Raw genomic sequence first — 26,856 nt, 5'->3', positions numbered from 1 at the left:
AGGCAACAGACATTGGATCACAAAAATGCCAATGTGACATTTTGTATCTTACCTTTCTTTTTCTTTGATAAGACATCTCACCAGCTTCTGATGATCTAGATTCGTTTGAAATCTATATACAGTAAAAAATGAAAGAGCTACAAGATTGTTTTGAGCTGAAATTGTGTTTAGAGATTTTAATGTATGACCTCAAGAACTGGGTTCTTAATGACCAAAAGGATTTCGTACATCATCTGATTTTCCTATTTCACTTATACCTCATCAACAGTAAGTCCCAAAGGAAGAGTAAGTCTCTACATGGAGCTGTAACATCAATTTTATTTTCTTTCAGCATTAATCACAAAATAAATTAATATGGAATTTAATAGAAGCTACAGCCTCAACATCCAACAAAGTTTCGTTCATATATTTACTTCTTTTTGTTGCTTTTGTAAGTTGTTTGCAAAGTCTTAGCCTATCAGTGAATTGGGAAATTCGGATGCAAGGAAGTTGTTATGACCTTAAAAAACAAAACAAGACAAAACATAAAACCAAAATCTACAACAATCTGTTCTGTAAACCTGTTGGGCATGAAAACCCAGCTGTGTACAAAAGCCACTGGAGATTTCATCACTGAGACTTCTGCTACAGAGCTTCCATTGGAAAGCAAACCCTTTTATACCTCAGTGCTTCCTGAAGCAGCCAAGAAATCTCTACAAATGACTCACTCCTGAAAAATGTCAGGTTTTTCTTGAACTCAGAGGAGGCTTTGAAACCAGTGATTTCTTTATTCCTTAGCTGATAAAGTGCAATGAATATAAATATAGAAATAAGCCTACAGTGAGGATTCAAGCAGGGCTGACCTCCTAATGTTGTACATCACTTTAAGTTGGCAGGAATTAGAAGTATTTATGACTTTGAGCAAACAAATATTGGGAGAAAATAAAGAATGGACACATGTTTCTCATGCTGCAATATATATTTATTGTCACTTTGGAAACAGCTTACCAGGTGTATATCAGGACTTCAGACTGAAAACAAACCAGGATAACGAACTCTTAGCATACATATGCCAGTTGAAAATTAGAGAACTGAACGTAAAGCTGACCTTTATAATATTTGAAGTTGGTCTGTTTTTGTCCCACCCTTTACCCCTCCCAACATATTTTTGAAGATGAACACCTTCTCCCCTCACCCACTCTGTTTCAATCTCAGAAAAATAAATTATCATAAAAATGCAGCTTTTCCTAATTTTACTAATGGTCTGCTGGCAATCTCAGAGCGTTCGTGTTGCTTAACAACTTCAGAAGGAAGCTAACTTTCACAAACCACGTTCTTCCTTTACTTTTAAGTAGCTACTGAGTTCAATTTCAAGGACTAAATATAAGCAGATTTGAGGTTTGGTTATATAAGACTCCTGTGGTTACAATGCAGTGCAAACATTTAACATATGCACTTTGCTGTTCCAGAACAAGCTGCATCAGTGCAAGATCTGAGTCTGTGCAAAAGAAGCTGGAGTGCTATAAACTCTTGAAATACCTTTCCTCTTTTCTCTCACATGTATTTCCTAGAACATCTTCCTACAAATAATTTCACCAATCCCAAATACTATGCAGAAAAGAAGATGAAGATGTCAAAACAAGAAAGTAACCTCCAATACCCACCCCAAAACAAAGGTCAAAATTATTTTTCCCCTCCCTATTATAGCTTTAAGTGATCATTAAAACAAGTGCAGAGAATTTGCCATACAAATATGAAGCTGCAGGCATTAAATTACAGAACACTCTGAAAATATTTCAAGCATAAAAAGTACACTTGATAATTGCAAAAATAAAGTTTCACTTTTTTTAAAAAACATTTTGATTCAAGCTCAAGCAAAACAACATTTTAGAATTCCTGTTTCAGTTTAACTTCGTAGTAACAACCACTTCAGAAATCAAATAACTCAGATTTTTGGTGACAAAGTGACTGACTGTGTCTCTTAGCAAAGTGAAATGGTATATACAACGATGGCACAGACCTTAAGCATCAACAGCATGTTTCAGCCAAAAAGAAGTCTACAAGTCATCTGTGTCATTCTCAGCATCAAATGGTGCTGACTACTAAGAACCACAACCTGCTACAAACAGACATTAGGTTGGACAGGTACAAATGGAAGGAAGGATCTGTGGTGTCATACAGACTCAGTGTTTGTCACTGAACTTTTTTAGGCTAACGATTTTACTAGTGCAAGACCACACGTTTACCTGATTAAATGAAAACTCTTAAGTGTCACAATTTAAGAACACTCATACAAAACTATTTTTTTCTTTTAAAAAAGTGCCACATACCATACTTTTACTAAAAAAGTTACAAACTAATGGAAGACAGTCTGCCTCCATCTCTTGTCAATGAGGAAAGGCCAAAGGGATTCTTTGATTCCTGCTCGAAATGGTGTTCTCTGACCAATCCCCAGCATCTCCAACTTGGAGCAGTCAAGCTGAGCGTTCCTTGGCCGAAGAGCGCCCACAACTGGACAATCAGTAATCTACAAGAAGAATTAATGCAAAAAAGGAACACATCACCAGACAATTAGAAATGGCAAAAATTGAATATTTATTCTCATATGTATGTTCATTTGGAACCTTTTTATTCAGGAAAATTCCCCTGTATTGTGTTTTTGTTTTTTTTATAGTTAACTTCATCTCAGCATAGGAAACATCAGGCAGAGTGATGTGAAGTGTCTTGAGCTCTGTCATTTCTCATTCTCTGCCATTACCTATTACCACCTATACTCTTTTTTGTTTTATTCCTATTTTTGAAGTATGACTGTAGCTACAAGGTAAAAATGATGATCAAAAATGTTGACAGAACCATATCCTGATTAGTATACTTGAAGAGAAATCGACTTAGCAAGAAAAAAAAATAAATCAGGCTTTCTCTCCATTTTCTAAGTCACATTTCAGTTCCAGCTACTACTAATGCACCCCCTTGGAATTTATTTTTTTATCCTTACCTGTACATTAAATCCTAACAACATTATCATTACTTCTTTCAGAACAGTCTTATTTTGGAGTGTCAACAGAACTGCAGAATTATTTTTTAAGCAAAGCAAAACTGAGTAAGTTTTTAAGTGCCTGAAATAAAACCAAAAAGTTCTTTCAGATTCCTACCCCCAAGACAATGTTCTGTCAACCTTTTATTTTTTTTTATTTATTTTTTTTTTTTGAAGAAGCAGAACACAAAATGTGGATTTGCTTATTACTAAGGGGAGCTGTTCTGCAGAAATAATATTGCATTACAGACAGAAACTGGTTACTGACTGGGTAATTCTGGCAACCCACCAGTCCAAGTAGCATCCTCAGCAATGCAACCTCTGTGCTAGGCATACTCACACAGACTGTCCTGAAAAGGAAGTTTACCTGTGGAGCCAATGTGAGATCCAGACCTACTGTGTGAAAAAATAAAACACTTCCATCTTTCTACAGGTTCAACAGTGCATCACTTACTGGTCTCAAGTGGCTGCTGGGAAGGTTGAATGCATCTGCAATGGCACACGCCATTTCATACTTTGTCATCTGCTCATTGCCAGACCAGTGAAACGTTCCTTTTATGGAGGGGTCCTAGGAGAAAACAGGAAGCACAAGTGAAAATAAAGCAGCTGTGTAAAAACTGTGCAGAACAAGTTTGCAGCGTGATGCCATCCAGACAGGCAGTTACAGCACCTCACTGATGTTCTGGGGACAACGTGCCTCCAGAGAAACACCTGAATAGGGACCGAGATCAAAAATTAGTGGTACATTCATTAGATAAAACTCCACAAAAACAGCTTGTATTGTGTAGCATTAACATGAAAGAGCTAAATCAATCAGTGAAGATTAAATAAGTGGGGAGAAAGAACTCAAGAAAGAACTGAGCTGTTCTATATTACTCACTTAAAAATAAAGAGGCAGAAAACACCACACAAGCTCTAAATACAATGATCAACGGCAACTTTGAAATTACTTCCAACTGCTTTTTTCAGTCTAAGGTGGCAATCTGTAGAAGGCACATTCGGAAAGGTTAAGCATTCGTAGTTCTTGTCTTTGTACTAGAAGAAACACAGCAATGTTCAGAAGGATCTTCCTGTCACTTCGCCCACTTTTGTTTCAATTATCAGAACACTTGCACACTGTCATGCAAAGCAGATATTGCAGTCTTACTGATAACTCCTTCCTCCCTCCCACTGTTCCAGAAATACAAAGAATAGTGCAGGTTAGAAGTAGTTTTCAGTTGTTCATTAAGAGCTTGAACTGATTTTACCCCAATTTTTCTTGAAATTCTTACCAGCATTCTTTTTTCTGCTAGCTGTCTGCAAACAACTGCTACATCCTTCACATTTGTAGGAAATCTTTGCTGCCAGTGGTCCATGTTGGCAGACTTATTACTGAACTGCACTTTATCAAACATAACAGTCACAGCGCTTTCCTCCAGTCTTTCCACCTCCCCATACAAAACAGGAATCCTAAGTACTGCAGCACCTAAAAGACAGAATATTTTGAAAAGTGTCAATGGAGTTACAAATAGGCACTGGTGCTGTACCAAAACCTGAAAGATGTTTTGGAAGTGTTAAGAAATCTGTTGGTGATGTTAAGCACATATAAATAAGAAACAAAAAGCAATGAATATATTTGTACTCAGAATATGATTTTGAATGTTGCTTCCTTAAAGCAATGTTTATGAACAACAAATTAATACAGACCTATTTTCATTTATACCAGTGACTTTTTTTCACTGTTAACAAGCTTACATCAACACTGCAAGAGAAACTACAAAGTCCATTTGGGTTAGAAAGAAAAGTTTAAAAAAAAAAAAGTAACTGCAGTTACTCCAGCATTTCACATTGTCTCTGAGTAAAACCAAGACCATAAACTCCCACCAATCACTGTATTTCAGGCATCCATCACAGACAGATACGTTTCACCCAGCATACAGAAATCCCCTGCACAAAAAGAGGACATTCAGGATATTACCCCACAAAAAGACAGAAACACCAGAATCAATTTGAAGTTTTACATATAAGGAACAGATTGACAGAATGCCTTTGTAAAGAGCATTAAATGTCAAACAGTGAATGAAGAAATGAAATTAACAGTAAACAAGTACAAAGACATGGACGTTTAACGATGGAGTAATGGAATACATCATACGAGTATCTCGGAAAGACTGATGATCTTTTGAGGAAGAATCCAAGGAGATTAAGACAAACTGATTAAAACTAACGCAGATATTATTGCTTTAGGTAGTAAAGAAAAAAAAAAACCACAAAAAACCCCCAAATATAACAGCTACAACACTGATTAGCTGCTGCTTTAGGAGCAGTCACAGAATCACAGAATCACCAAGGTTGGAAAAGACCTTCAAGATCATCCAGTCCAACCATCCAGCTATCCCAACAGCATTCACTAGAAGTCATTTGTTCACTCAATTTGTTCTTCCCAGTATGTTCAGAAATATCTTCTCAAAATTCTTTCCTCTAATGTAACTGCTGCAACCCACTAAAGCCTGAGCATATTCAAACCATTATGAAACAAAACTGAAATGCTGAACTGTGGAAGGATCTAGCAAGACACACACACTGCCTTGCAGAACACGTACTTGAATTTGGTCAGTCTTAGTTTTTACAAGCAGTTTTTGTAAGTTTTTATAAGCAGTCTTATCTTTGTGACCAAGCTAGAAGCAGGAGCAAGCAGAATCACAGCCAGCTTCAGAACTTATAGTCCCATAGGAGACCGAAAGAATAATCTTTTAATTGATTTTTACTTCATGTAGACTTTTCCTAGAAGGCTTTTTTTTTTTCTTAGAAAATTTGTTTCTTACTCCTAACGGCAAGCCTATAATTAAGGCCTACTACTTTCAAATACAGTGTTCATTTACTTGTTGAAAGATCATCACGCTAACAAACTAATTTATCTGTTTTTCCATTTTGTGACTAAGCAGAGCAGAATCAGACTGAGAGCATCGTATTCACTTATCAGAAGCCTCTTTAGCAGGAGCACCGAGATCATTTTCTTCAAATTTCTTGGAGAAAAAAAAAAGCAATGTTTATTTCCTTTTAATCTGTAAAGAAAAAACTCACAACATATCATCTAGAAACCATCAAACCTCCCTTAAAAGTTTAAAGAAAAGGGACCATGTTCAAGTTCTACTTTTTTTCCTTTACTAAGTAAACCTTTTAAAATTGTACGTATGTATTTTACGTGCCAATTTTCATCAAGAAAAGATTAAAACAGTGAAACGAGTTGCTTAAAATAAGAAATATATGTTATTAATCCCTTATAAAGCTATAATACAAGAACTCTAATGTGTGTGGTACACGGAAAGTCCAGTGCTTATGCAGTAAGAGCAAAACAGGAGATCATTCAAGAAAACCAAAACCAAGAACTTGAATCGCAAGTCTGGTTTTCCCCTACACGTAAATAAATATTTAGAACAAGTGCAATGTGTCCCTCTAGGTAGCAGCAGCTATATGCTGTGTGGTAAAGGTACAACATATTCATGATCTGTTTGATTTTTCTTTAGAAAGATCAGGTGAGCTTTAATAGACAACTCTTGCGAACATCCATCAGCAGACAACTAGAAAGATGCATGAAGATCAGCACAGCTTCGGTCAACTTGTGAGTAAAACGACCGACTCCCGATCGCATTACTTTCTAAATCCATTTTCCATGGTTTTGCAACTGTATCTCTGACGTGGGAGTTAATAAACGTAAAGCTAGCAGACAACTACACAAAATAGGACATTTCTATTAGAAATGTATAAGTGCATTCTTACCTTCGTTATTTTCCAGGACTGCCTTTTCACCCTCCAGCTTGGTTTTACCGTATAAGTTCAGGGGATTTGGTACGTCCGTCTCTTTGTAAGGAGGGCTGGTTCCATCAAATACATAGTCTGTACTGATGTAGATCAGAAATGCTCCAATCCCAGCTGGAAAGAAAACATTTGTACGTAATCCATTTTAATTCATGTCTTGTTTGAAACCTCAGCAAATCCTTAAATTTCCAGAAAACTTTGTCTTCTAGATCCATTCGTACCCTTTTCAGTCTTTTCAGTGACCCATGATATAGACACTGATAGGGACACCAACGTCACTCAGAACATGGATCAACTGCACACTAGCAGCAGAAATAACATTCAGAACTTTGAGTAACTCTTATTTGTTTTTGTCTACGTAAATGCAGTATTTAAAGGCACCAAATCCATGAGATAGCCTCCTTACCTGCCTCTTTTGCTAAGTTCCCTGAAGCAGCCACATTGAGCTGGGAAGCAGCATCTGGTTGGCTTTCCACAACATCTGGCCGTCTCTCTGCAGCACAATGCACTATAACATGAGGCTAGAAATTAAACAATAATTTAGAACAACGAACACTGTGATCTTAAGTCCCTCAGGCAAAAAGGCATTTCACTATCTTGTGAAAATAATAAAAGTAGCAGCAGTACTTTTAATCAGCACGTTCTGAGGAGCAAGCTTTCCTGAGAATGCAAAGCAGAACCAAACTGCCTGAAGGTTTTGTATTAGAACACCAGCAGAACCTGACCATTAGTTTTGCAATCTTGAGCTCCAATAGGCTTCAAGCTTACAGAAAAACTCAGGTTGTCTTTTTTTTTTCCTTAAACAGCAAAATAATACAAAATACAGAAAAATGCATTACCTCACATGTAACGTTACAAAAAAATAAATTACCCTAAATACTTATGGATGAGCTCTTCTCACGTGGCTTATTTCACACACACTGTTAACAGGATATTTAAAGTCATTTTCCAATGCACAATGTTTTCCAGGTTTTACATACTCCCCTTGCAAGTTAGAACAGGAAAACAACACACTGCTCGTCCTGCACACGCGACAAGCGGTTACTGCTCACTACTACATCAAATCTCATGATTACCTTCTCCTTTATACCACAAGAGCTGGTGTACCAACACACACATTCACCACCTGCATTCTCTCTATGGTGATGATGATAAAGTTCAGAATTATTTGCACCTACAAAGTAAGCCTATACTCCAGATATAGCATAGATAATAAAATCGAACTTCAGAGCTCTACCAAACCATTACTTCCACTAAAGCCACACTGCCTAAGTACCAGAATGGCACTGTCAAGTAGTCATGTCAAGCATCTTACCCATCTACGCCAGAAACTCACCTGAAAATCATGGATAATGTCATGAACTGCAATGGAGTTCAGAAGATTAACCTGCTCAAATTTAGGCTGAGCTCTTCTGTATCCACAGCCAACAGCATTCCAATTATTTTCATTGAATTCTTTGAACACAGCTCTACCAAGAAGTCCCGTAGCACCAGTGATCAGAACTCGTCTACTGGGAATATCAATATCTTCCTAGGAAAGGAGAACAGGAGAAGTTTTGTGCTCTATTGTTATTCATGGACTTCTCATCTTGAAGTGTTAGCAAGGCTACAAGGGAGGGCTGCTGTATTAATAAGCTTTCATGGTGATGCATTGTGAATTGAGTGTCTCATGGAAAACACACAGCTGGGAGCACTGATACTGTACAGAGTCAAGTAGTTAAACATATTCTTGAAGATGCTGAATACAAAATTCAAATGGGAAACTCACATACTTCTACAAGAGAAGGAAAAAAATCCCCATAAATGTGCAAAGACAAACTCAAAAGTGACAATTTTAACCTCATTCATAATCTGCTAACTCACTGTGGATGCACCAACAGAGATCATGGCACAGAAGACTTGAACTTTACAGGGGCATCTTTGAAAATAAAGCCTCCTATTTTATTATGTTATTCCATGACATCAGAGGCAGATGCTGGCAGGATGGCAGTAGAGGCTGTACCTTCCCACCAGTATTCCATAACATTTTGTTGCCATGTGACAGATGACAACAGAAAGACAGTATGACATGATGGCATCTGACATGAAAGTGTGTATGAAGCAAAGGCGATGTATTGAATTCCTCTATGTGGAGAAAAATGGTACCCAGTGCTGTTCCTCAGCACTTGCTGAATATTCACAGAGACCAGACAGTGGATGTGAGCACAGGGAGGTGGTAGGTGGTGCATTTCAGTAGTGGCAACATTAGGTCAACTTGGCTGGTCCAGTTTTATCAGTGATAGTGAGAATGCACAGCTAACGATGCAGACAGTTGAAAAACAGTGCTCTGTAGCTGAAAATTTGTTCTATCAAATAGGAAACATTACTTCCAGAGCAACATGCATATTACTAAATAAAATAAATTCATCATTTATGAGCACACCAGCCTAATAACAAATTAGCCAAAACGACTGCGCTCTTGTCTTAGCTTAATAAAAGGCAGGTGAAAGCAATCAGGTTACTTTATCTCTTAATCTCTACAACCAAGTAAGCCTTGCTTCAGCCACAGCACATTCAGTACTTGGGATGGCCACATGCACCGGTCCACATAGAGCTCCTTTCTCCCCAGCATCACTCACTACTGTCAAGCCCTCAAGACTGCAAACACTGACTCACAGCTGTCTGTGCAACCTTTATTCACTTTCACGCTTTCCTTCCACACATATTGTTGAACAAAAGCCTGCTAAGAACAAAAATGAAAGCACATGCTGCTATGTCAATAAAGAAAGCCTCAAGTACACAGGAACTACAAATCCTGGATTTCCCAACTGCACCCTGCACAAGGATACTGTGCTGAGTATGCTTTTGGTAACAGTCTGCTATGCAGCTCAGATAACCCATTCCCTTCCAAGCACCCTCACAGTTTCAGCACAACACGCTCCCTGTGGCTGACTGCAGCACTGATTTCTCTACTCTTTGCCCTTTGAGTCTTAAGTTTTCTGTCCTGCCAGGTGCAGAGGTGTGATGGTTACAGCCAAGCCCAAAGCAGCTGTGTCAGCACCGTGCATCTATGCTCCTCAGCATTATGGCAAAAAGTTATTTATTTCCATAAATACTGGGTGAAAATGGGTAACTCTTAGCTGGAAAACGGCAAACCGCAACAAACGATGTTAAAAAATAAATATGCCTATCTTTACATTGACTTTGATCAGAGAACAGAAGTGTGCTGACTGCTCCTCAGGGCTGCCTGCGTGCCTCTGAGAAGTGGGAACAAGGAAATGGTGCTTGCTTTCTCTGTTACGAACTTTTCAGCCTCATAGGAGAGATTACTGCTGCTTCTGCAGACAGGGCATATCTGCTCACTCACATCAAGGACTTGCTGCACAAACCAGAAGGAAGACACGCTCTAAAAACACAGCAGGACCAACACGAATGCGTAACCTCACACGAGAAGTAACGTGTACAGATCAGCAACACTACGAGACAAAACACAAAAGTACGATCTCCAAAAACCGCAGGCATGAGCCAGGACCGGCCGGCAGGAAAGCGACACAAGGAACCAGAACGGGACGGCACGGAGCCACGACGAGCCGAACGACTCCCACTGCAAGCGGCCTGCACAGCGGCGAGCCCCGGGATCCCGCCGGTACATCGCCCCGCACGGCCAGAGCGCAGAGCGGGCCGGGGCCAACGCCGTGCAGCGCTGCCGGCGGGCCGTGCGGTACCGGCGGCCGCTCCGCCTCGGACGCGCGTCAAACACCACCGGGCAGCCGCGCGGCGCCGGGGCGGGCCCGCCAGGCGGCCGTAACGCTTCGGGGACTCGCGGACGCCGTTCGGCGCCGCGAAGCTCCGCCGCTCGGGTAGCGCCGCGCCCGCCGACACGCGACCGACCGACACCGCTCGCGGCGCGTCCCGGCCCCGCCGCACGGCCCGACCGAAGCGACCCGCACGGCGGCCCGCCCCACGGGGAGCGGCGCCGCGGTCCTGGGAGGTCGGCGCGGCCCCGCGCACCTCCACCAACTCGCAGCGCCCGGGCACGAAGCGGATCTTGAGCTCCTTCTCGCGGCCCACCATGGCCGCCGCGCGCAGCCCCCCGGGCCTCGGCCTCCTCCGCTGCGCCGCCGCTGCCGGCGGACGTGCGTGCCGCGGGACGCGCCCTCACAACGCCGCGCCCCGCCCCGGGCAGCGCGGTGCCGCGCGCTGAGTGGCTGAAGGGCCTTAAAGGGGCCGAGGGCGGCGAAATGCCGGTAAGGGCGGCGGGGTGGGGGCGAGGTCTGCTTATCGCCTTGCGGAAGCCTTCGATTAGAGAAAGCAACGGCGCGGCCGCCTCGAGCGAGGCAGCGCAAGGGGCACAAACTCAGTGGGAGGTGCTACTTCTCCTCCTGTTCTATACTTCGTTATACTTCGAGTAGCTTCGTTGCTCTTACATGATCACTGCTTGCAGTATCACCTTTCATCCTTTTTATTATTATTATTATTATTATTATTATTTTAAATAGGTTATAATACTTAACCTCGTTGAAGCAGTGAAATCATTAGTACCTACTCTATTGCAACCCACGTAATAGCCCTGTGAGCACAACGCCCCAGGAGGTGACTAGAGCACTCTGTTTCATACTGTAATTTCAGACACCGTTTCCCTCTTTCTCCTCCTTTCAATCGCAACACTGGAGTACGGCAGCAATCCTCCTCCCTAACCGCCCAGTACCTTACCTGCCCCGGTTCCGCCAGCACTTGAGGCATGACCTCCGGAGGAATGACCAGACAGGGCAGCGATTGCACCTTTCTCTGCTTTTGTCTGCAGAGAGCACATGGAGCGAAAGGAGCAACAGCTCCGTTGACCTTTCAAACCAGGGCACTAATCCCAAACCCATCACGTGTAGATCTGAATCCTACTATGCTTTGTTTTCTTCCCGCTAGCTCCATTTAAGCTGCTCGGTAGGATCATGGGAACAGCAGCATAACCAGGTTCAACCACTGCACACTTCAACGCTCTCCTTATCCTTTTTCATAGAGGACAGGAAAGATCTCCAAGGCCAGCGGCTTCCTCCTTTACCACTTACACAATTGCTCTACACTCCATATTCATATTTTCAAGTTAAAGCAAAAAAAAAAAAAACACACAAAAAAAAAAAACACAAAAAAACCCAACAAAACCTGGCACTGCTTTACCAACTAGGTCCCAATCATTTGAAAGTTGCTCTTATTTTTGCCCGTGTGAAACATGCTGTTCATAGTTTAATAAGGATTTAAAATGGACGTAAGCAAAAATGCCAATCAGGGTAGAAAGCTTTAACCATCGAGGCACACAAAAAAGGTACCCCTGCAATACTGGACTTGCTATGTTTTTGCCCTTCGGCAATCTTCAGCTAACATGACATAACATGTACATTTCAAAAAAGCTACATTAATTCAATGCTATCATTTCTTTGCTTGAGCTTCCTAGAGCCTTCAAATAACATTCACTTGCCTTAATCTCTTGAAATAAAAGGCTAGCTTACATAACTGAAAGCGCTTGTTTTTGTCAGGGTTTTTCCACCAGCTTTTTGCTTTCTGGTTTATGAACAGAAATTTTACCTTGGAAATCCCCTTTGGTGTAGCCTACCTGAGCAGGTAGGCAAGCACCAGCAACCTTGTATGAAATAATTCTATTCTAAGACAAAGTCCCTCACGTAGTATCATCACACATTGCCTGAGTTCTTCCATTTTCAGTCATGTTTTACAGATTTCTCCCCCACCCCGTTACTCTTTGCAGTGTTGCTCACAGACAGCATGGCCTAACCATGTGCCTTACCACAGTCACTGTTAGGTGTACAAGATTACTTAACACAGCAATTTCTACAAAGACCATCAAGTAAGACTACACCAGTTCACAGAATGGCCAAGCTTGAAGGGACCTCAAGGATCACCAGTCTCCAACCCCCCTACCACATGCAGGGCCATCAACCTCCACATTTACTACCAGATTAATACATTTAATACAGGCAGCCCAGGCCCCCATCGTCCGTAGGTTTCTTTTACTCCATTCACAGAGTTGCTTTTTAGAGAAAAAAGCCAAACAAAACCAGCTAGCTTTATAATTTTCTCCAGTCTGACTGAGAACCCTGACACTCTGAAATTCTCTCAAGTTCTTCATTCAAGTAACTCTGTGCTTCAGAAAAGCTCCTACATTGCAAATTTGTATGTGTAAATTGAATCTTGCCAATTTAATCCTCCTCTTCAGAAGTTCAAATAGCACAGCAAACACACAAAGATTGCATTAGCTACCAGATCTATCCACATACTTCCTTAGACTTAATACACATCTTTTCTCAGTACCCCATGCTTCAAAACCTTGTGGTGTCAGTTTAAATACCTCAAGTTGTGTACATTGCAGCACCCGTGTACAAGACAGTAATGCATGCTATTAGCAAAAGCAGTTCCACATTTCACTTCAGTTCCATTACTTCTGTACTAATAGAAATTCAAAGGAAGTGAGAGAATAAGGGATTTGCAAGTCACATACAACATGCAGTTCAACTGAATAGTTTTTTCAGTAAGGTTAGAAAACTGCAGTGTCCTTCAGGCAAGACTGACAGTGAGTTCTGTTGTGAAGATTTAAGTTTGGAACACTAGGTCATTTACAACATCATCTGATTTTGGTTTTCATCTCTTGACAAAGGACAAAGACAAAACATCATTGGAAATATTTATTCTAAAATATCCTTGATTTTTGATGCATTTCAACAGATTACTTCCACCTTGCCAAGAACAGTTCTACACAATCAAGTGTGTAGTGGGCATCCTCTCACTCAAACCAAGTTCTGTTAGTATTCTCTTTCACATAAGATCAGCTAAGATAGACAACTAAAATGACCATGACAATTTAAGTCTTGCGAGTACAGCATCTGTAAAACAAACTCCCCTTAAGACACTTATCTGAGCCACATGATACAAACATTTAGACGGACAAAGCAGCTGTTTTGAGTTTTACCTGGAAATCTTTTTCTGAGAAGAGTTGCATTATCCAGTCCCAGGAATGAAGTTACTACACCTTAAATATGGATCCCATTAAAAATATCCATGCCAACTACACAATGTAGTTTTTACATTTGGTCTATATTACATAAGCCACAAAGGAAAAAGGGTTTTTAGAAATCATTTCTGCCCTTGGCATCAAAGCAACCATAACCAGCAAAATTAGTTTAACAAACTGCAGAAACTCAATAGTTGCAAAATAACATTCACAAAGGCATGTTTTGTTTGTCATCCCTTTTGCCTAATGATTATCCACCTTCTCTTCAACAGGGCAGCTTGAGTTCAAACTGAGTACCTTCAGAAAACAAAGCAAGTCAAACAATGACAGCTATAGTGGTAGTACCAGGAATCTGGAACATACCAGTTATGCCTTCAAGTAAGAGTACGGCCAAGTAGTTTTCTGAAAATTGATTGCTTTTTTTTTTTTTTTTTAATAAAATCACATCCCAAGCATTCATAGCAGTGTCTATTACAGATGGCAGCCAAGTTCATCTTGAACAGTCTGTTGAAATCTTCTGCAGTACTTGTGTACATTGGTAATACTTTTCTCAACAATGAGAAGAGACTAAACTTTGTTTCTATTGCCTGCAAAAGAAAAACATCACTGAGTTTTTGTTCTGCACAATTGCTCCCTCCAAACTGAGCAGATATTTGTCTGGTAGGGGAGAGGGAGGCACTAGATACCACCTAACAGGCAAGACCATGATTTCAGACACTGAAACATTCTGAAGTGAAGACCTAGTTGAAATTAATTGCTGCTTCTCTCTCCTTGTCTGCTTCCCTTTTTGCACTCTTGCCATTTTTTACCTATAGGCCTTTTACCTGTACAGCTACAGCAGGATAAGGCTCTGTAAGGTAGCAGCTCGAAAAGATGGGCTCAGACATCTAGTTGAGCCCTCCTTACTCTTGCTGCTCTTGTAAGAAGTAGTGCTTGACACAGCAGGTAAGCTGTGAGAAGAGTGTTAGTAGGTGACAAACAGCAGGATAATTAGGTTCGCATCTTGCAATATCACATAAACCACTTGACCCTCCAGAACCCACTTCTCAACATCAAGCAAGCTTTCCTGTCTGACTTCAAATAGATCTCAGGTTAAAACAACCAAGGCTAGAAAGTGCAGTGGCAAAAAACCCACTGAGAAGATCCCACACAGCTGTAGCCTCCAGTACCTGCTGTGAAATACAGCATGTGCCACCTCCTTCATTTCCCAGTAGGGTACATTGAGCAAGACTAGCATATCTTTTTTGGATACATTTAAGATACACAAGGACCAAGTTTATGAATATCCATGCTTACCTTCTTTAAAAGGAGTTTTTGGAGGAATATTTTCCTTGCTATCATGCTGGAAAGCTTTAGAAGGATCAAAACGCCTAATGCCCTGAATTGTATATAGCTGCTCCTGCAGATCTCTGTTTGTTTGTTTCTCTTTTGCAAGAAGTGCACGCAGTTTCGAGATGTCCTGAAGAAAAAAATACTCAGGAGTTAGATCAAGAAAAATAGGAAAGATACCTCTGTATGTTGTGTATCTAATGCTAACAGATCCCCTTGCTGTTCTGGAGACTGATGGCCTATTCTAAACTAACTCATTCAGGGAAATCAACAACTACAGAAAACAGAGTCTGCAGAATTAGCCTGCAAGAATTTGGAGGATTTAGCATAAGAAAACAATCAAGCAAACAGTTGAATTCTCCATTTTTAACTTATTTGACAAACCTGCTGCAGATGGGTATTATCTTCCTTCAACTTCATAACATGCTTGATTTTTTGTTTCTGGTTTTGGTGGCCAAGTAGTTTAGCATACGCTTCACTTAGTTTATTCAGTTCTTCTTGAGCTGCACCTTGCTCATTTAGAAGAGCATTTTTCTCTGCTTCAAATGCATCTAGTTGTTGCTGAAATATATAGTACATTTAATAGAAATTAAATTTGAGTGTTTTTTGTTTCCCCCACTACACCCTTCCTCCCAAATGGAGATCTGCAAGTACAGACAATGGTTTGGAAAGGCAAACAACTGTCTCAAGGGATGTTAACTTACAAAAACACTGCAGAATAAATGCCTTCAAATGAAGAAATAGCCTATTTATTTATCAAGAGCAGAACTTGATTCAACCACATAAATATTAACAAGATACCAGTGAGAATTGACTTCCTTACACACCTGGAAGGGCTTAGTTTTGTTATGCAGTTCTTCATATAGATTACGCCAGGTCTTTATCTCTTCTTTTAAGCTAGAGGTCATGTCTTCATGTATGGTTTTCCTAAGAAACAAAAAGTAAAGTTGCATCACTTTTACTATTAGCTCTCAGCACACCTTCCTACTGTAGTGTGCTGCAATACCCAAATTCAGCTTCACAGAAGTCACCTTGATTTTTCCACTTCAGATTTTTTTCTCAGATCTTCAGTTAACTCTTCCAGTTTTTCCTGTAGTTTTGTCACTTGTATGAGGCAAGACTCTTTTGTTCTCTCTGCTTCTGCTTCTTTTAGCGCAAGCTTTGTCTGGGCTTCTAAAATCATCCTAATGAAAACATAACCCACCCTTAGTGAAGTCCAATTAAACATCTTCAGAGTAACTTAAAATTAAATAAAGCTAAATGTAAAAACAATATTCACCACATTCAGAAGCTGTTTCTGAAGTAAATGAAATTAAGATTTGTACTAACATTACTCTAAGACAGAAATATAGTACAGAAAACACTCAAACTCAAGACCTACAGTTTAACTTCTACAAGGAAGCTGTCTTTTGAAAGCAAGGCAACATTATTTTTCTTGTATTTATTACTGTTAAGTATTAGCAACTATTAGTGAAAGATACCTGGCTAGTTAGACTTGCACACACGAGTTTATTCAAGTAGTGTGGATGACTCCCAAGGATTTCCAAGTTCTCTAATACACTGCTTTCCTTCTCTTACTTCAGCTGTTCATTGCACCATCTAGGTAGAGACTAAGAATCCTTTTCCTGCCAGTCTACTATGACCAACTCAAAAAATAATTCCTCAGCTTTTTTAATAATTAAGACAACAAGCCAAAAAAGTTCCACAACTCAAATAGAAACTGGAGGAAATATCAAGCAGCTGGGGAAAAAAAGGACAACACCTTAAGTAGCAAAAGCGTTCTGAAATAAGTTGGAGCAAGTACGATTATGATTGTGCTCTGGTTAACCTTAATATTGTGGCTAAGGGTAAACAAGACAGCAAAAGCATTACAGAAATGCTTTTTTAAGTCAGGAAAGTTGATTCATGGAATGGCTGGAAAGACTGAAGTGTAATTGTGGGCTTAAACCCAACCTCAGCTTTAAGAGCTAGCTAGGAGCATTAAGAGAAAAGGGGAAGGGAGGCTAGCACACACACAATATGTTCTTCCCTAACGTACAAGCAGTTACCAGGGCTGCCTAATACTGGCATTTGTATACTGGAACCTTTTGACACCCAACTCTCTAACATCCTCCAATCATCAGTTAGTTGCCCACAACAGCAGACTTATACCTAGTCTGTCACAGTGAGCTGTAAGGACAATATTGAATCACTAAGTTGCAGTTAGCTGGTGAGAGAAGCACATCCACAATAACTGGCCTAAGACAACAGCTGGTTTTGCTACTTATAGCTGCACACTAAGCAAAGGAAGGTCTTTGGTTTCTTTCACTGCAGGGTAGTAATCTGTTAAGCAGCATCTGCTTGTAAGCAGAATTTGAGATGACAGACAATTCAGAAAGCAGTAGTAGATCATCACATACAAATTCAATATTTGCTCATCTGCTCCATAGAGCTTGTTCATTTGTGGAACAGTCAATGTAACTGATATTTCTAAGAGCAACATTCCAACAGAACCAGTTCAACTTTCACCTATGGGTCCACGTGAAGGAAAGCTACTTAGTAATTAACTGAATCAATTAGTTTACTAATTAATAAAATATTAATTCACTTTGTCTATCAGTATTTTCAAACCTATGAATTGAGAAAATGAAAAAAATTTAAGGCTACACCGAGTACTCATTTTATTGGATAAAACTGATAATTTCTAGTGCAGAAGGCAAGCAAGCCTTGGCTAGTATTCTTAGGTAGAGGAAAAGTTTGTCAGCCCAATACCTTGCACATTCTTCTTTTGCCTTGTTTTTAGTGTAATCTGCTTCCTGGAGCAGCTGTAGATTATCTTCACATATTTTTTTCAGGTCAGCAACTTGCTCCTGCAGAGAAGTGTTCTCCAGTTTAAGACTGCGTATTTCTTCAGCTATTGTTGTCTTGTAGCTGCCATGACAGTGCAAAGATAAGTATTGCCACTTTAGACAAAATATAGATTAAGTATAAACCCATAAAGCCTTAAGCAGGAATACTATGGATCATTCGTGCTTTGGTGAAAACAAACACTGAAAGACTGACTACATCTGAAAGATTCATCAACACTTGTGGGATGCCTTGCATCCTTATCAATGTACTACTTCAATATTTTGAGAAGGTTTGCAAGAGCTGTAGGATAAAAAAAACCTTGTTAAGTCTCAAAACTTGCACTGAATCAGGAAGGCTTTCTGCAAGTTATTTCAGAGCACAGAGATAGCTGCAACTGCTGAAGACTATCATTGAAAATGGAGAGCACTTGAGTGCTTGATTAGACTTTGGTAGAAACATCCACAGCTTCCCGATTGTTGAGCATGTCATTATAACTGACTGGTACTCAAAATAAATAGCTTAATACCAAACAATCCACCACAAAAAAACACTGCTCATAAATGAGCAGCGTATATAATTGTAATTCTAATTAAAAAAAAAAAAAAAATCACTGCCCTAATCTTTAATGGAACTGAAATACCTTTCAAACTCAGCAACATTCTCCCCCAGTTTACGCAGCGTGCTGTTAAGCTCTTCTTGGATTTGCAGAACTGCATTGCTGTGCGTTTCCTTGATTTGCTCCAACTCAGCATTCTTCCTGAAACAAGCATTCAGCATTTCATGCTGGACATAAGCATGTCTGAACACATTACCAAATGCTATTATCAATTACAGAAAGCCTGCAGGAGCAGCAATATATTAATCCTGACATACCAGTATCCTGTCACAACTTCTCATGAATTAAAGCACAATCTTCAGACTTAGCAGCTTTAACTAAACACTACCCCACACTCTTTAACTTCCAAAATATTCATGGAATAGATTTACTGCCTGCTAGTAAGCTTTCAATACATCAACACAAACAACAACTTGCTCGAAAAAAAATCTTTCCTAGCAATTGCCCTGTCTAGGGTATAAATATCTAATACAACTCAGATGTAGCTAACATTTAACAGTAACTTCACATTACTACAGTATTGGCACTTCAAGCATGTTAAACAGTTTTAAGATAATTTATAATAAATCACTCATATGGATAGAAAACCTATCTGCCATAATTAATCAACAGCAAGAAAAGCTTATATGCGTTCAGGTCTCTTTAAAGCCTGAATGAGGCTCAAAAGCTTTGTGTACATTGCTGATTCCACTTTTCTCTTTCTATAGCTTTAAACTCAGTTCATTTCACAAACCCTTTTAACTTCACTTCCATCTGTGCAAGTTCAAGGGCTTTAGATTTGGTTTCTTTTTCCAACAGCTTCACCAGCTTCTCAGCTTTCTTCTCCTTAGCATGTAGTTTGTCCAGCTCATTCATTGCACTCTTCAACTCCTCTTCCAAGAGATATCTTTCACTCGTTACCTCATCCTGAAGATTGAGTAACTTCTGGTGCATAGATGCAGACGATTCCTGCAGAGTATCACAGGGTTTAAAACTACTGATAGTTTCTTAAGAATGAAAGGCTACTTTGCAATCTTTAAAGCACAGAAGGGCAAATGGGCAAACTAGAACTACTGTACAACAGCTGTTATTCCAAGAAGAGCACACAGCTTCTGCTAACCAGCACCCACTTCTACATTCTAAAGATTTAATCTTTAGAAATATAAAAACTTCATGTGTAACCAAAAAAAAAAAAAAAAAAATCAGAACACTTAGTCTCAGTTATTTGGATTAAAGTATTTCAGACTAGAGTCTGTGTTTACCTTTTCTTGCTGAAGTTGAGACATTAATTCCTCTTGTTTCTCAAGTAGTTTTTGGTGTTCTTGCTCTTCTATGAGAACTTTGTTCTTCAGTTCTTCTATTTCAGCATTCATACTCAGGACTTTTCCTCTGCTCTCAGACGATTCTCTCTCTGCATAGAGTTAGCATCAGTGCAACAGGTAATGCCTTCTCTGTCTTCAAAGAAGCACAACATCTTTTCTTGATAGTTCTATTATTCTGGCTTTAAAGTTAGTCAAGCAAGGAAAAAACCCACCTCATAATTTACCCATCTGGAAATTCATCAAAACCAGCTGAAAGAATCCCACTTCTAATTAAGCTTGAACAACAGCAAACTTGATCTCAATCAATTAGCTTTTATCAAATAAAATGGTACAGCTGGGGAAAACCTGCTAAATGATTCACTCAGAGTTCTGAGGAGTGGGGTGGAGTTGGGAGAGCAGCAGTGAAAAAGAGCCCCGGGACATATTGTCAGTACTGCTGTGAACTTGTGTGTAAACTACTAACAGTGAAATAAAGCTGTATAGTACTAATTATTAAGCAAAAGGAATAAACATTCAACTTTTTGATTGAAGACCAGCATTGAAACAGTTTTCATCATTATACTGTTCACTTCAGTATGTCTCCATGGAAATAAAGACTCAGACTTGTTTCCATACGCGCTGGTCTGGTCACAGCTGAAGCTGAGACATGACTTCACTTAAAATCTGCACTGGCATTTTAGACAAACTTTTTTACAGGATGTCTATGTGGTCCCAACTATGTTAACAGCATTCCAAAACTAGCAATTACCTTTTTCTTGTTCTAGAAACTCACACCGTTCATTAAGTGCTCTGAGCAGCGTATCTGATTCTTCCTCTTTCATTCTGAGTGTATCCCTCAGAATCTTCACGTCTTGCTCTTTCTTGATCAGTGTCTCCTCCATTTGAGCAACATTTAGTTTATATTTCTCTACAGTTTCTGCAACACTCCTGTAGAACAACATTTGTTACCATAACTTCAAGATTTTAATTCAGCACAAATGAGAGATGCTTGGAATATTGAATGCTGTTCCTTTTCAGCAGGAAAGCTTCCTTTTGTTACTTAGGCTTATTTTGCAGCATTAAAACAGGTTGATTTAGAAACAGGTGCATTTAAAATTAAATGCAATTGATATTAAAATCTGTATTCTAAGAGAAGCTTCTAATTTAAAATGTGCACTTCAATTAAAAACAGAACTAGTTACTATACTTCATTTACAGATGATTACTGTCATTACCTTTTTTTTTTTTTATACAGGCAGATGAGTTTTGACAGAAAAGCATACACTTTTCTGCATAAACCAGACTTCACAATAAATCTGAACTTAAGGCAAGCTCACAAGGAGCCTCTAACTGAGCAAATAGGCAGAAGTGGGACACTGAGGGAGAAGGAATGTTCAGACTTAAGTGAACTAAATTGGAATGCTTTTGTGTTTTCAGTTTTCTGGACTAGGTACACATAACTGAGGAGCTGGGTAGTGTTTCCACCTGTTACACAGCACTAAACTGGTAGTGTTTACAGTCAAACTGATATTCTCCTCAAGCACCAGCAACATGGATAATTCATCACAGCTATAAAACAAAGACCAGAAAACTGCCAGGTTCACTTTTTTTTTTTTTTAAGTGATGCCTCCAATACATAATTTTTAGTAACTCAGAGGAAATAAAAATAAAAGCTGAGTTTTGTATACATATACAAATAACTTTCTAAACGTGGGCACATCTTTTAAGTCCCTCCCATTTACATGGAAGGATAACCACTCCCCCCCGCTCTTATTACTGTTAAGCAGAATTGTTCCCAAACTTCTGCTTCACCAAGAAAAACAAAGCTTTATTTTGCTGCCTTTTAATGTACCCAATCCAGTTCAAGAACAATTCTTACCCAAGCTCTGTGATATATTCCAGGAGTTTTTCAGTGTCAGACTTATCATCCACTTTCTCTCTCTCTGTAGCAGATCTAAAAAATAAAAATAAATAATAATAATAATAATAAAAAAAAAAAATCAGAACACTTTCCCTATCGCTATTTAAACACTTCAGAGTTACTTGTAGGTTACTTGTTTACAGGTAAACAACTAAAAATCAGTCACTGGATCACTACTTAATACTAACACATTCTTCCCATAATCAAGTGTGGTGTGGCTGATGCTTCCATTTGCACTAAAGATGCTGTAGTACATTTTACCACAACTGAGTATATAAGACAGGCTGCATTAGCTAGACAAAGTATCATTGCCTCCTTTCATCAATTACATTACCTTCATTATTAGATTACAGTTAAAAAACACAAAGATAAATACAAAGCATCTGCCCACATTCAAGCAATCAGACAGTAGAGGAGAACAAAAGGAAAAAAAAATTTGCTTTTCATATAAGGAAAATTTTCCAGTGGCCATCATCCAAACATCTTTCCATAAAACTAATTTCAGGCCACTGTTAATCTCTGTTTCCTCTCAACAGAAGGATGGCCTTAGTTTTTTCTTTAAGCTACATGCTTCAGTACAATAGTTACATTGCTACTTCCGTTCCTTTCCTTACTACTTACAGCTTTTCTTGTAACTGTGCTACTTTTCCTTTTGAATGTTCCAAATTCCTTTGAACTTCCTGCAGCTTCATTTCCATGTTCTCCTGCTTTGCAAGTGCAGTCTGGAAAAAGATGAGTGTTACCACCAGAACTGAATTTAGTATGAACAAAGTCCGTTTTCTTAGAGCCATATTAATTCTTAATTAAACCATAAACAGGACTTAACTACAGTACTAGCTGCTATGCTAAATGTGACTCCTATATTCAAATAACCCATCTGCAGATACATTAGCTGTTCACTATAACTACAGACATGCACAACCCAGAAAACCCACGCACAGCTGTAGCAATTGGACAGATCAATACAATAGGAAAGGCATTGCAACAGAGATGTGATGACAGAAGGACCAGCATGACAGAAAGGTGCTATAAAGTAAAGGAAGATTGCTCACCTGTATCAGAAAATTCTAGGTAGCAGTGAAAACTCCACAAAGAAGGGATCTCCAACCAGAGAACATTCCCCAGTGGCATTCCTCCCTTAAATGAGGTCTAAGAGAGGTGCAGCCAGTCTGCAGCCCCTCTGGTCACACAGCTGAGTTGCCTTCACCTGTGCTCCCAGGGCTGACCAGGTCCTTTTCCCAGGTGCTCCATCAGTGGCTCAGGCCGTGACTCAGCAGTTCCCATACCATGGCTAAGAGCTCATTTAAGGCTACTGCTTTTCAAATACATCAGTTACCTGACCAAACTGATACTTAAACAAGTACTTCTAGAGTTCCTCGCTCAGAGGAACTTCACATATCAACAGCAAAATAAGGAACATTCGTTATCGATTGTCCTTCCTAATTCCACTGAATGGAAAGCAGAAAATTTTGAGTTGAGGACAGGGAAAAAAAAAAAAAAAAAAAGCAGAACTGCTGCAAGCTCTTCACTGGTAGTTCCTGAACAGATCAATCCTGTGCAGTATAAAACAGCTTACCTTCTCCTTAGCATCCCTCTTGTTTCTGAGCTTCATTAACTCCATACATAGACTGCTCATTTTCTTCTGCACACTATCTTCAGATAGCTTATTAGAGATTGATAAAAAAAAACAGTATGCATAACACCTTCATATGAAACACTCAGTCTTTTAAACTTTTAACACTCAGTATTTTCCTCCCACCCACAACACTGATCTCTACGTGTCCCAGTCAGTGATGGTAGCACACCCATCTCTGTCCTCACACTGACACACCCTGTCCCAAACAAGACACGCTCTGAACGTGAGGCAATGAAGGGGTGCAGAAAACGTGTCAATGGGGAAGATTACTCTTGACCAGGGAAGTTAGTAACAACCAAGTCAGAGCAAATAAGCATCTGTATGAATACCTTAGATTTTAGTAGTTCATTGGTTCTTGTTAATTCCAGAAGCTGTTTTTTCAGGCAAGCAACATTTGCCAGAAGAGATGTTTTCTCCTGAACTGCAGCACTCAGCTTAGCTTCCATCTTAACAAAGTCTTCATCCAGGGCCTGAAGTTTTTTATCCTGCTCTCCACGTTCTCTCACTAATGCACGAATCTAGAACATAACAAGTGGTCTTTTCTATTTTATGATATTATTCTTAAAATCCTTAAGTTATGACTGCTGTTTTCCTGAAAAGGCTGATTATCTGAACTGTATTGGCTTACATTCAGAACTGAGATCTTCAATTTTGTCATTCAGACAGGATATTATGCAGAATTATTTTTTTTTACATGCCACACAACTGTAGTTCTAACTCTCAACTGTCTTACTGTGTGCTACTGGCCTACTGTAATTTGAGTTAGTCTTGTCTTTGACTTGTGAGAGAATACGTGTCTGTTTTCAAGCCAAGGAGATGTGACATCTGAGACGAATAGAGTAGATATGAGTACATAGACCTGTACTGAAAGGAAAAGCTAGCTGCGTCTTAAACTTGAAAATTATAGCAGTTTTTGAGGGGAAAAAAAACTGCAAGACTTTTAAAAAGAGTTGTTAAATAGCAAACCCTTTTTAGCAGTAGAAAACATAGGACGAGATTCCTTTATTTTCTGTTAAGAACATGGTTTAGCTGCACAGCTGCTCGGGATTAGCAGGAATTAATACAATTCCATTCCATTAACAAGCCCAATGTGTTCTACAAACCATAACATCTGATAATCTCTGCTCTGTGTAGAGCACTTGTGCACTATGTTATGTAAAAGAAGCAAATCACGCCAGCTTCTCTTTTTAAGTCTGGAAAGCAGCCAACATTAAGTGAATGCAATTCAGTGATTATTCATACCTCTTTCTCCAGTGTCTTCTGTTTCTTTTTCTCCCTCATAAGGATAAGATCTTTTCTAGGCTTCAGACTCCCACTAACTGGCTGTTGAAAACAAACATGTTAACTGATGTCTAGCAAAATATTAGTTCAGCAACAGTTAAACATAGACAACACTATTAAAGAAACAGTAACAAAAGAAAAAAACTCTCCTACAGATAGGACAGATGAGGACCAGCTGTACTGCTGTGCCTTCTTGAATGGACAGCTCCCAGCCATTGCAATGGGAAGCAGACTAAGAAGGCATGAGACATACACATCTCTTCAGCTACATAACACCACACTAACCTCTTGAATGCAGCTGGGCTCACAAAACTTCTTCCTATATCCTAAGTACTAATGAACTGAATTAGTAAGTTATTATTCAACTCATTAACCTATCTATCTTCAAATCTCCAGCCTTACAGATTGAACTGAGAACCCCTCTTTATAAACCCCCTTTATTTCTTCCTCCATCAAGTGCATGCTCTGGTCTAGCCACCACGTGAAAGAAACAGAAACAAGATTTTAAGAGAAGCAGCTTTGTTATAGTTCTATGCTGAGCAAGAAAGCAAATAAAATAAACACAATCGTAAAACAAACAAAAAAACCCCAATCCACAGTTTCATTAGAAAATATCGTGTAGGCACTCTGCAAAGCCAACAAGCCACTCTGTAAGCTCAATCATTCATCATGTGATCCCAAAAATCCACTTACCTATCTTTCTCTCCTTTGTTACTATGGAATTCAGGCACAATAATGTGCTTCATATTTTACATAGATAAGTAAACAGTGATTGTATAAAAGAGATGTGCATGGTTTAAATGAACACACTGAGGTTTTAACCTCAGTGCTGCAGATGCCACAGAAAAATCTTACTAGTGATCCAAGAGATGCAAGTCTCCTCCCAGCTCCAGAGGCAGTTGTATTCTTCTCATCATTCAAACTTGTTTCACCTGCAGGAGGATAAAGAACAGTGAAGAAAAAGGGTGTGAATGCATACAGTTAACAAAGTTTCACCAAGGTAGACAAAAACAATTAATTTGTTATACCAGCGACAAAAAGCTATCTGATTATTAGACTACCCACCTCACAACCTAAAGCCAGCTGCTTTCTTAATGCACTCAAGCAGTCAGTGTTAGTCAGCTAGGCACACAACAAAGTCCAGAGACTGACTTCTAGATAAAAGCCCTTTTTGAGAAATTAGCTTCTGCCAAGCTTAAACCCTCCATCCAGATTCACACTACCAGGCTTCAACCAAAGGACTTTTTACGTATAAAAGAAAAAAAAAAACCAAACATGAAAATATCACTAGAGGCAAATCTAGTGAAGTCCTTGAACCATGTATCTTAAAGCACAGACTGCACCAATCAGTAGAGATCACATATAAAACGGCTCATAGAAAAAAAAACTGGAACAGCCATGTTCTTACATCTGGAAGGAACGCAACGAGCTGCAGAAAGGAACCAACAAAGCTTGAAAGAAAAGAACGAAGCAGTAGCAGCACACAGACATTCACAAGTGCAGCGTTCAGAAGTACTGCGGCACAGCTTGTAGGGCTACTCACTGTTCCGTTTCCTAACGCGCTGATCTGCTTCAGAGGATGAAGAGCTCCTCGGGGCAGCTGAAGACTTGGTGTCACAGGAGCCTCGGAGCAAGCTGCACGCTATGGATGATACGCAGAACAGGAGAAAAGCAGTACGGAAAGTGACAGAGGTTTCAACTCGTTGGAACTGAAGTTAATAAAATATAACAGCTACACGTGCTTTAAAATAAATAAATTTAAAAAATAAAAATCTGGCGGAGGGAAGCGCTGCTCTTCTACAGCACTGAAGCTGAAGCCAGGAGCTTCACCTGTAGCGCAGCGCAGGACCCAGACCCGCTCGCAGATGCACGCGGCGACACAACGCAGCACCAAGGGGCTCTGAACTCCCGCTCAGCCACAGAGCTCCCCACCGCCACCCCGCACAGCGTCACGGCGGGACCCCGCACGTACCCGGCTCGTCGCTGAAGCGCCGCAGCGGAGCCCTACGGGACGCCATGGCTGCTGACAGAACTGCGCGCCGCTCCCCACATTCAAAGGCATCAACGTCCGCCGCCACGCACTGCGGGCGGCCAATCGGCTCCTCCAGCTCCGGGCCGGCTCAGCCAATCAGCGCTCCTTTTCTGGAGCATGCGCGTTG

General features: G+C 39.9%; 2 protein-coding genes across 2 annotated transcripts; both read right to left on the bottom strand.

Moving 5' to 3' along the window:
- Positions 1-939: 939 nt before the first annotated feature.
- Positions 940-10,940, bottom strand: MAT2B (methionine adenosyltransferase 2B). The gene is made up of 7 exons (XM_052684811.1): positions 10,802-10,940; positions 8,148-8,342; positions 7,218-7,332; positions 6,773-6,925; positions 4,285-4,478; positions 3,468-3,581; positions 940-2,506 (listed from the first exon to the last, which is right to left on the bottom strand). Exons 1-7 carry the CDS (start codon positions 10,862-10,864, stop codon positions 2,336-2,338), a joined length of 1,005 nt encoding a protein of 334 aa, XP_052540771.1. The 5' UTR covers positions 10,865-10,940; the 3' UTR covers positions 940-2,335.
- Positions 10,941-14,244: 3,304 nt separating this feature from the next.
- Positions 14,245-26,812, bottom strand: HMMR (hyaluronan mediated motility receptor). The gene is made up of 18 exons (XM_052684736.1): positions 26,670-26,812; positions 26,241-26,339; positions 25,553-25,629; positions 24,659-24,739; positions 23,746-23,934; positions 23,357-23,443; positions 22,402-22,502; positions 21,739-21,813; positions 20,629-20,807; positions 19,821-19,969; positions 19,313-19,527; positions 18,604-18,720; positions 17,886-18,044; positions 16,166-16,318; positions 15,962-16,061; positions 15,519-15,695; positions 15,102-15,264; positions 14,245-14,392 (listed from the first exon to the last, which is right to left on the bottom strand). The coding sequence occupies exons 1-18, from the start codon at positions 26,713-26,715 to the stop codon at positions 14,373-14,375; spliced, it is 2,187 nt and encodes a 728-aa protein (XP_052540696.1). The 5' UTR covers positions 26,716-26,812; the 3' UTR covers positions 14,245-14,372.
- Between the last annotated feature and the right edge of the window lie 44 nt (positions 26,813-26,856).

The sequence above is a fragment of the Tympanuchus pallidicinctus genome, unplaced genomic scaffold (genome assembly GCF_026119805.1).
Source record: "Tympanuchus pallidicinctus isolate F22 unplaced genomic scaffold, pur_lepc_1.0 scaffold21, whole genome shotgun sequence".
Classification (NCBI taxonomy): Eukaryota; Metazoa; Chordata; class Aves; order Galliformes; family Phasianidae; genus Tympanuchus; species Tympanuchus pallidicinctus.
This window is presented reverse-complemented; position numbering and strand designations above follow the sequence as displayed.

What these genes read in the sequence shown, in the direction of transcription:
- MAT2B (XM_052684811.1), bottom strand. Translation starts at nt 10,864, where the DNA reads ATGGTGGGCCGCGAGAAGGAGCTCAAGATCCGCTTCGTGCCCGGGCGC. An exon ending in ACATTATCCATGATTTTCAG is followed by an intron (nt 7,333 to 8,147) that starts GTGAGTTTCTGG and finishes TTTAATTTCTAG; the next exon opens with CCTCATGTTATAGTGCATTG. An exon ending in TAGCAGAAAAAAGAATGCTG is followed by an intron (nt 3,582 to 4,284) that starts GTAAGAATTTCA and finishes GTTTTCTCCTAG; the next exon opens with GACCCCTCCATAAAAGGAAC.
- HMMR (XM_052684736.1), bottom strand. Translation starts at nt 26,715, where the DNA reads ATGGCGTCCCGTAGGGCTCCGCTGCGGCGCTTCAGCGACGAGCCGG. An exon ending in GAATATATCACAGAGCTTGG is followed by an intron (nt 20,808 to 21,738) that starts GTAAGAATTGTT and finishes GTTGTTCTACAG; the next exon opens with GAGTGTTGCAGAAACTGTAG. An exon ending in AAAAACTCCTTTTAAAGAAG is followed by an intron (nt 14,393 to 15,101) that starts GTAAGCATGGAT and finishes TTTCTTTTGCAG; the next exon opens with GCAATAGAAACAAAGTTTAG.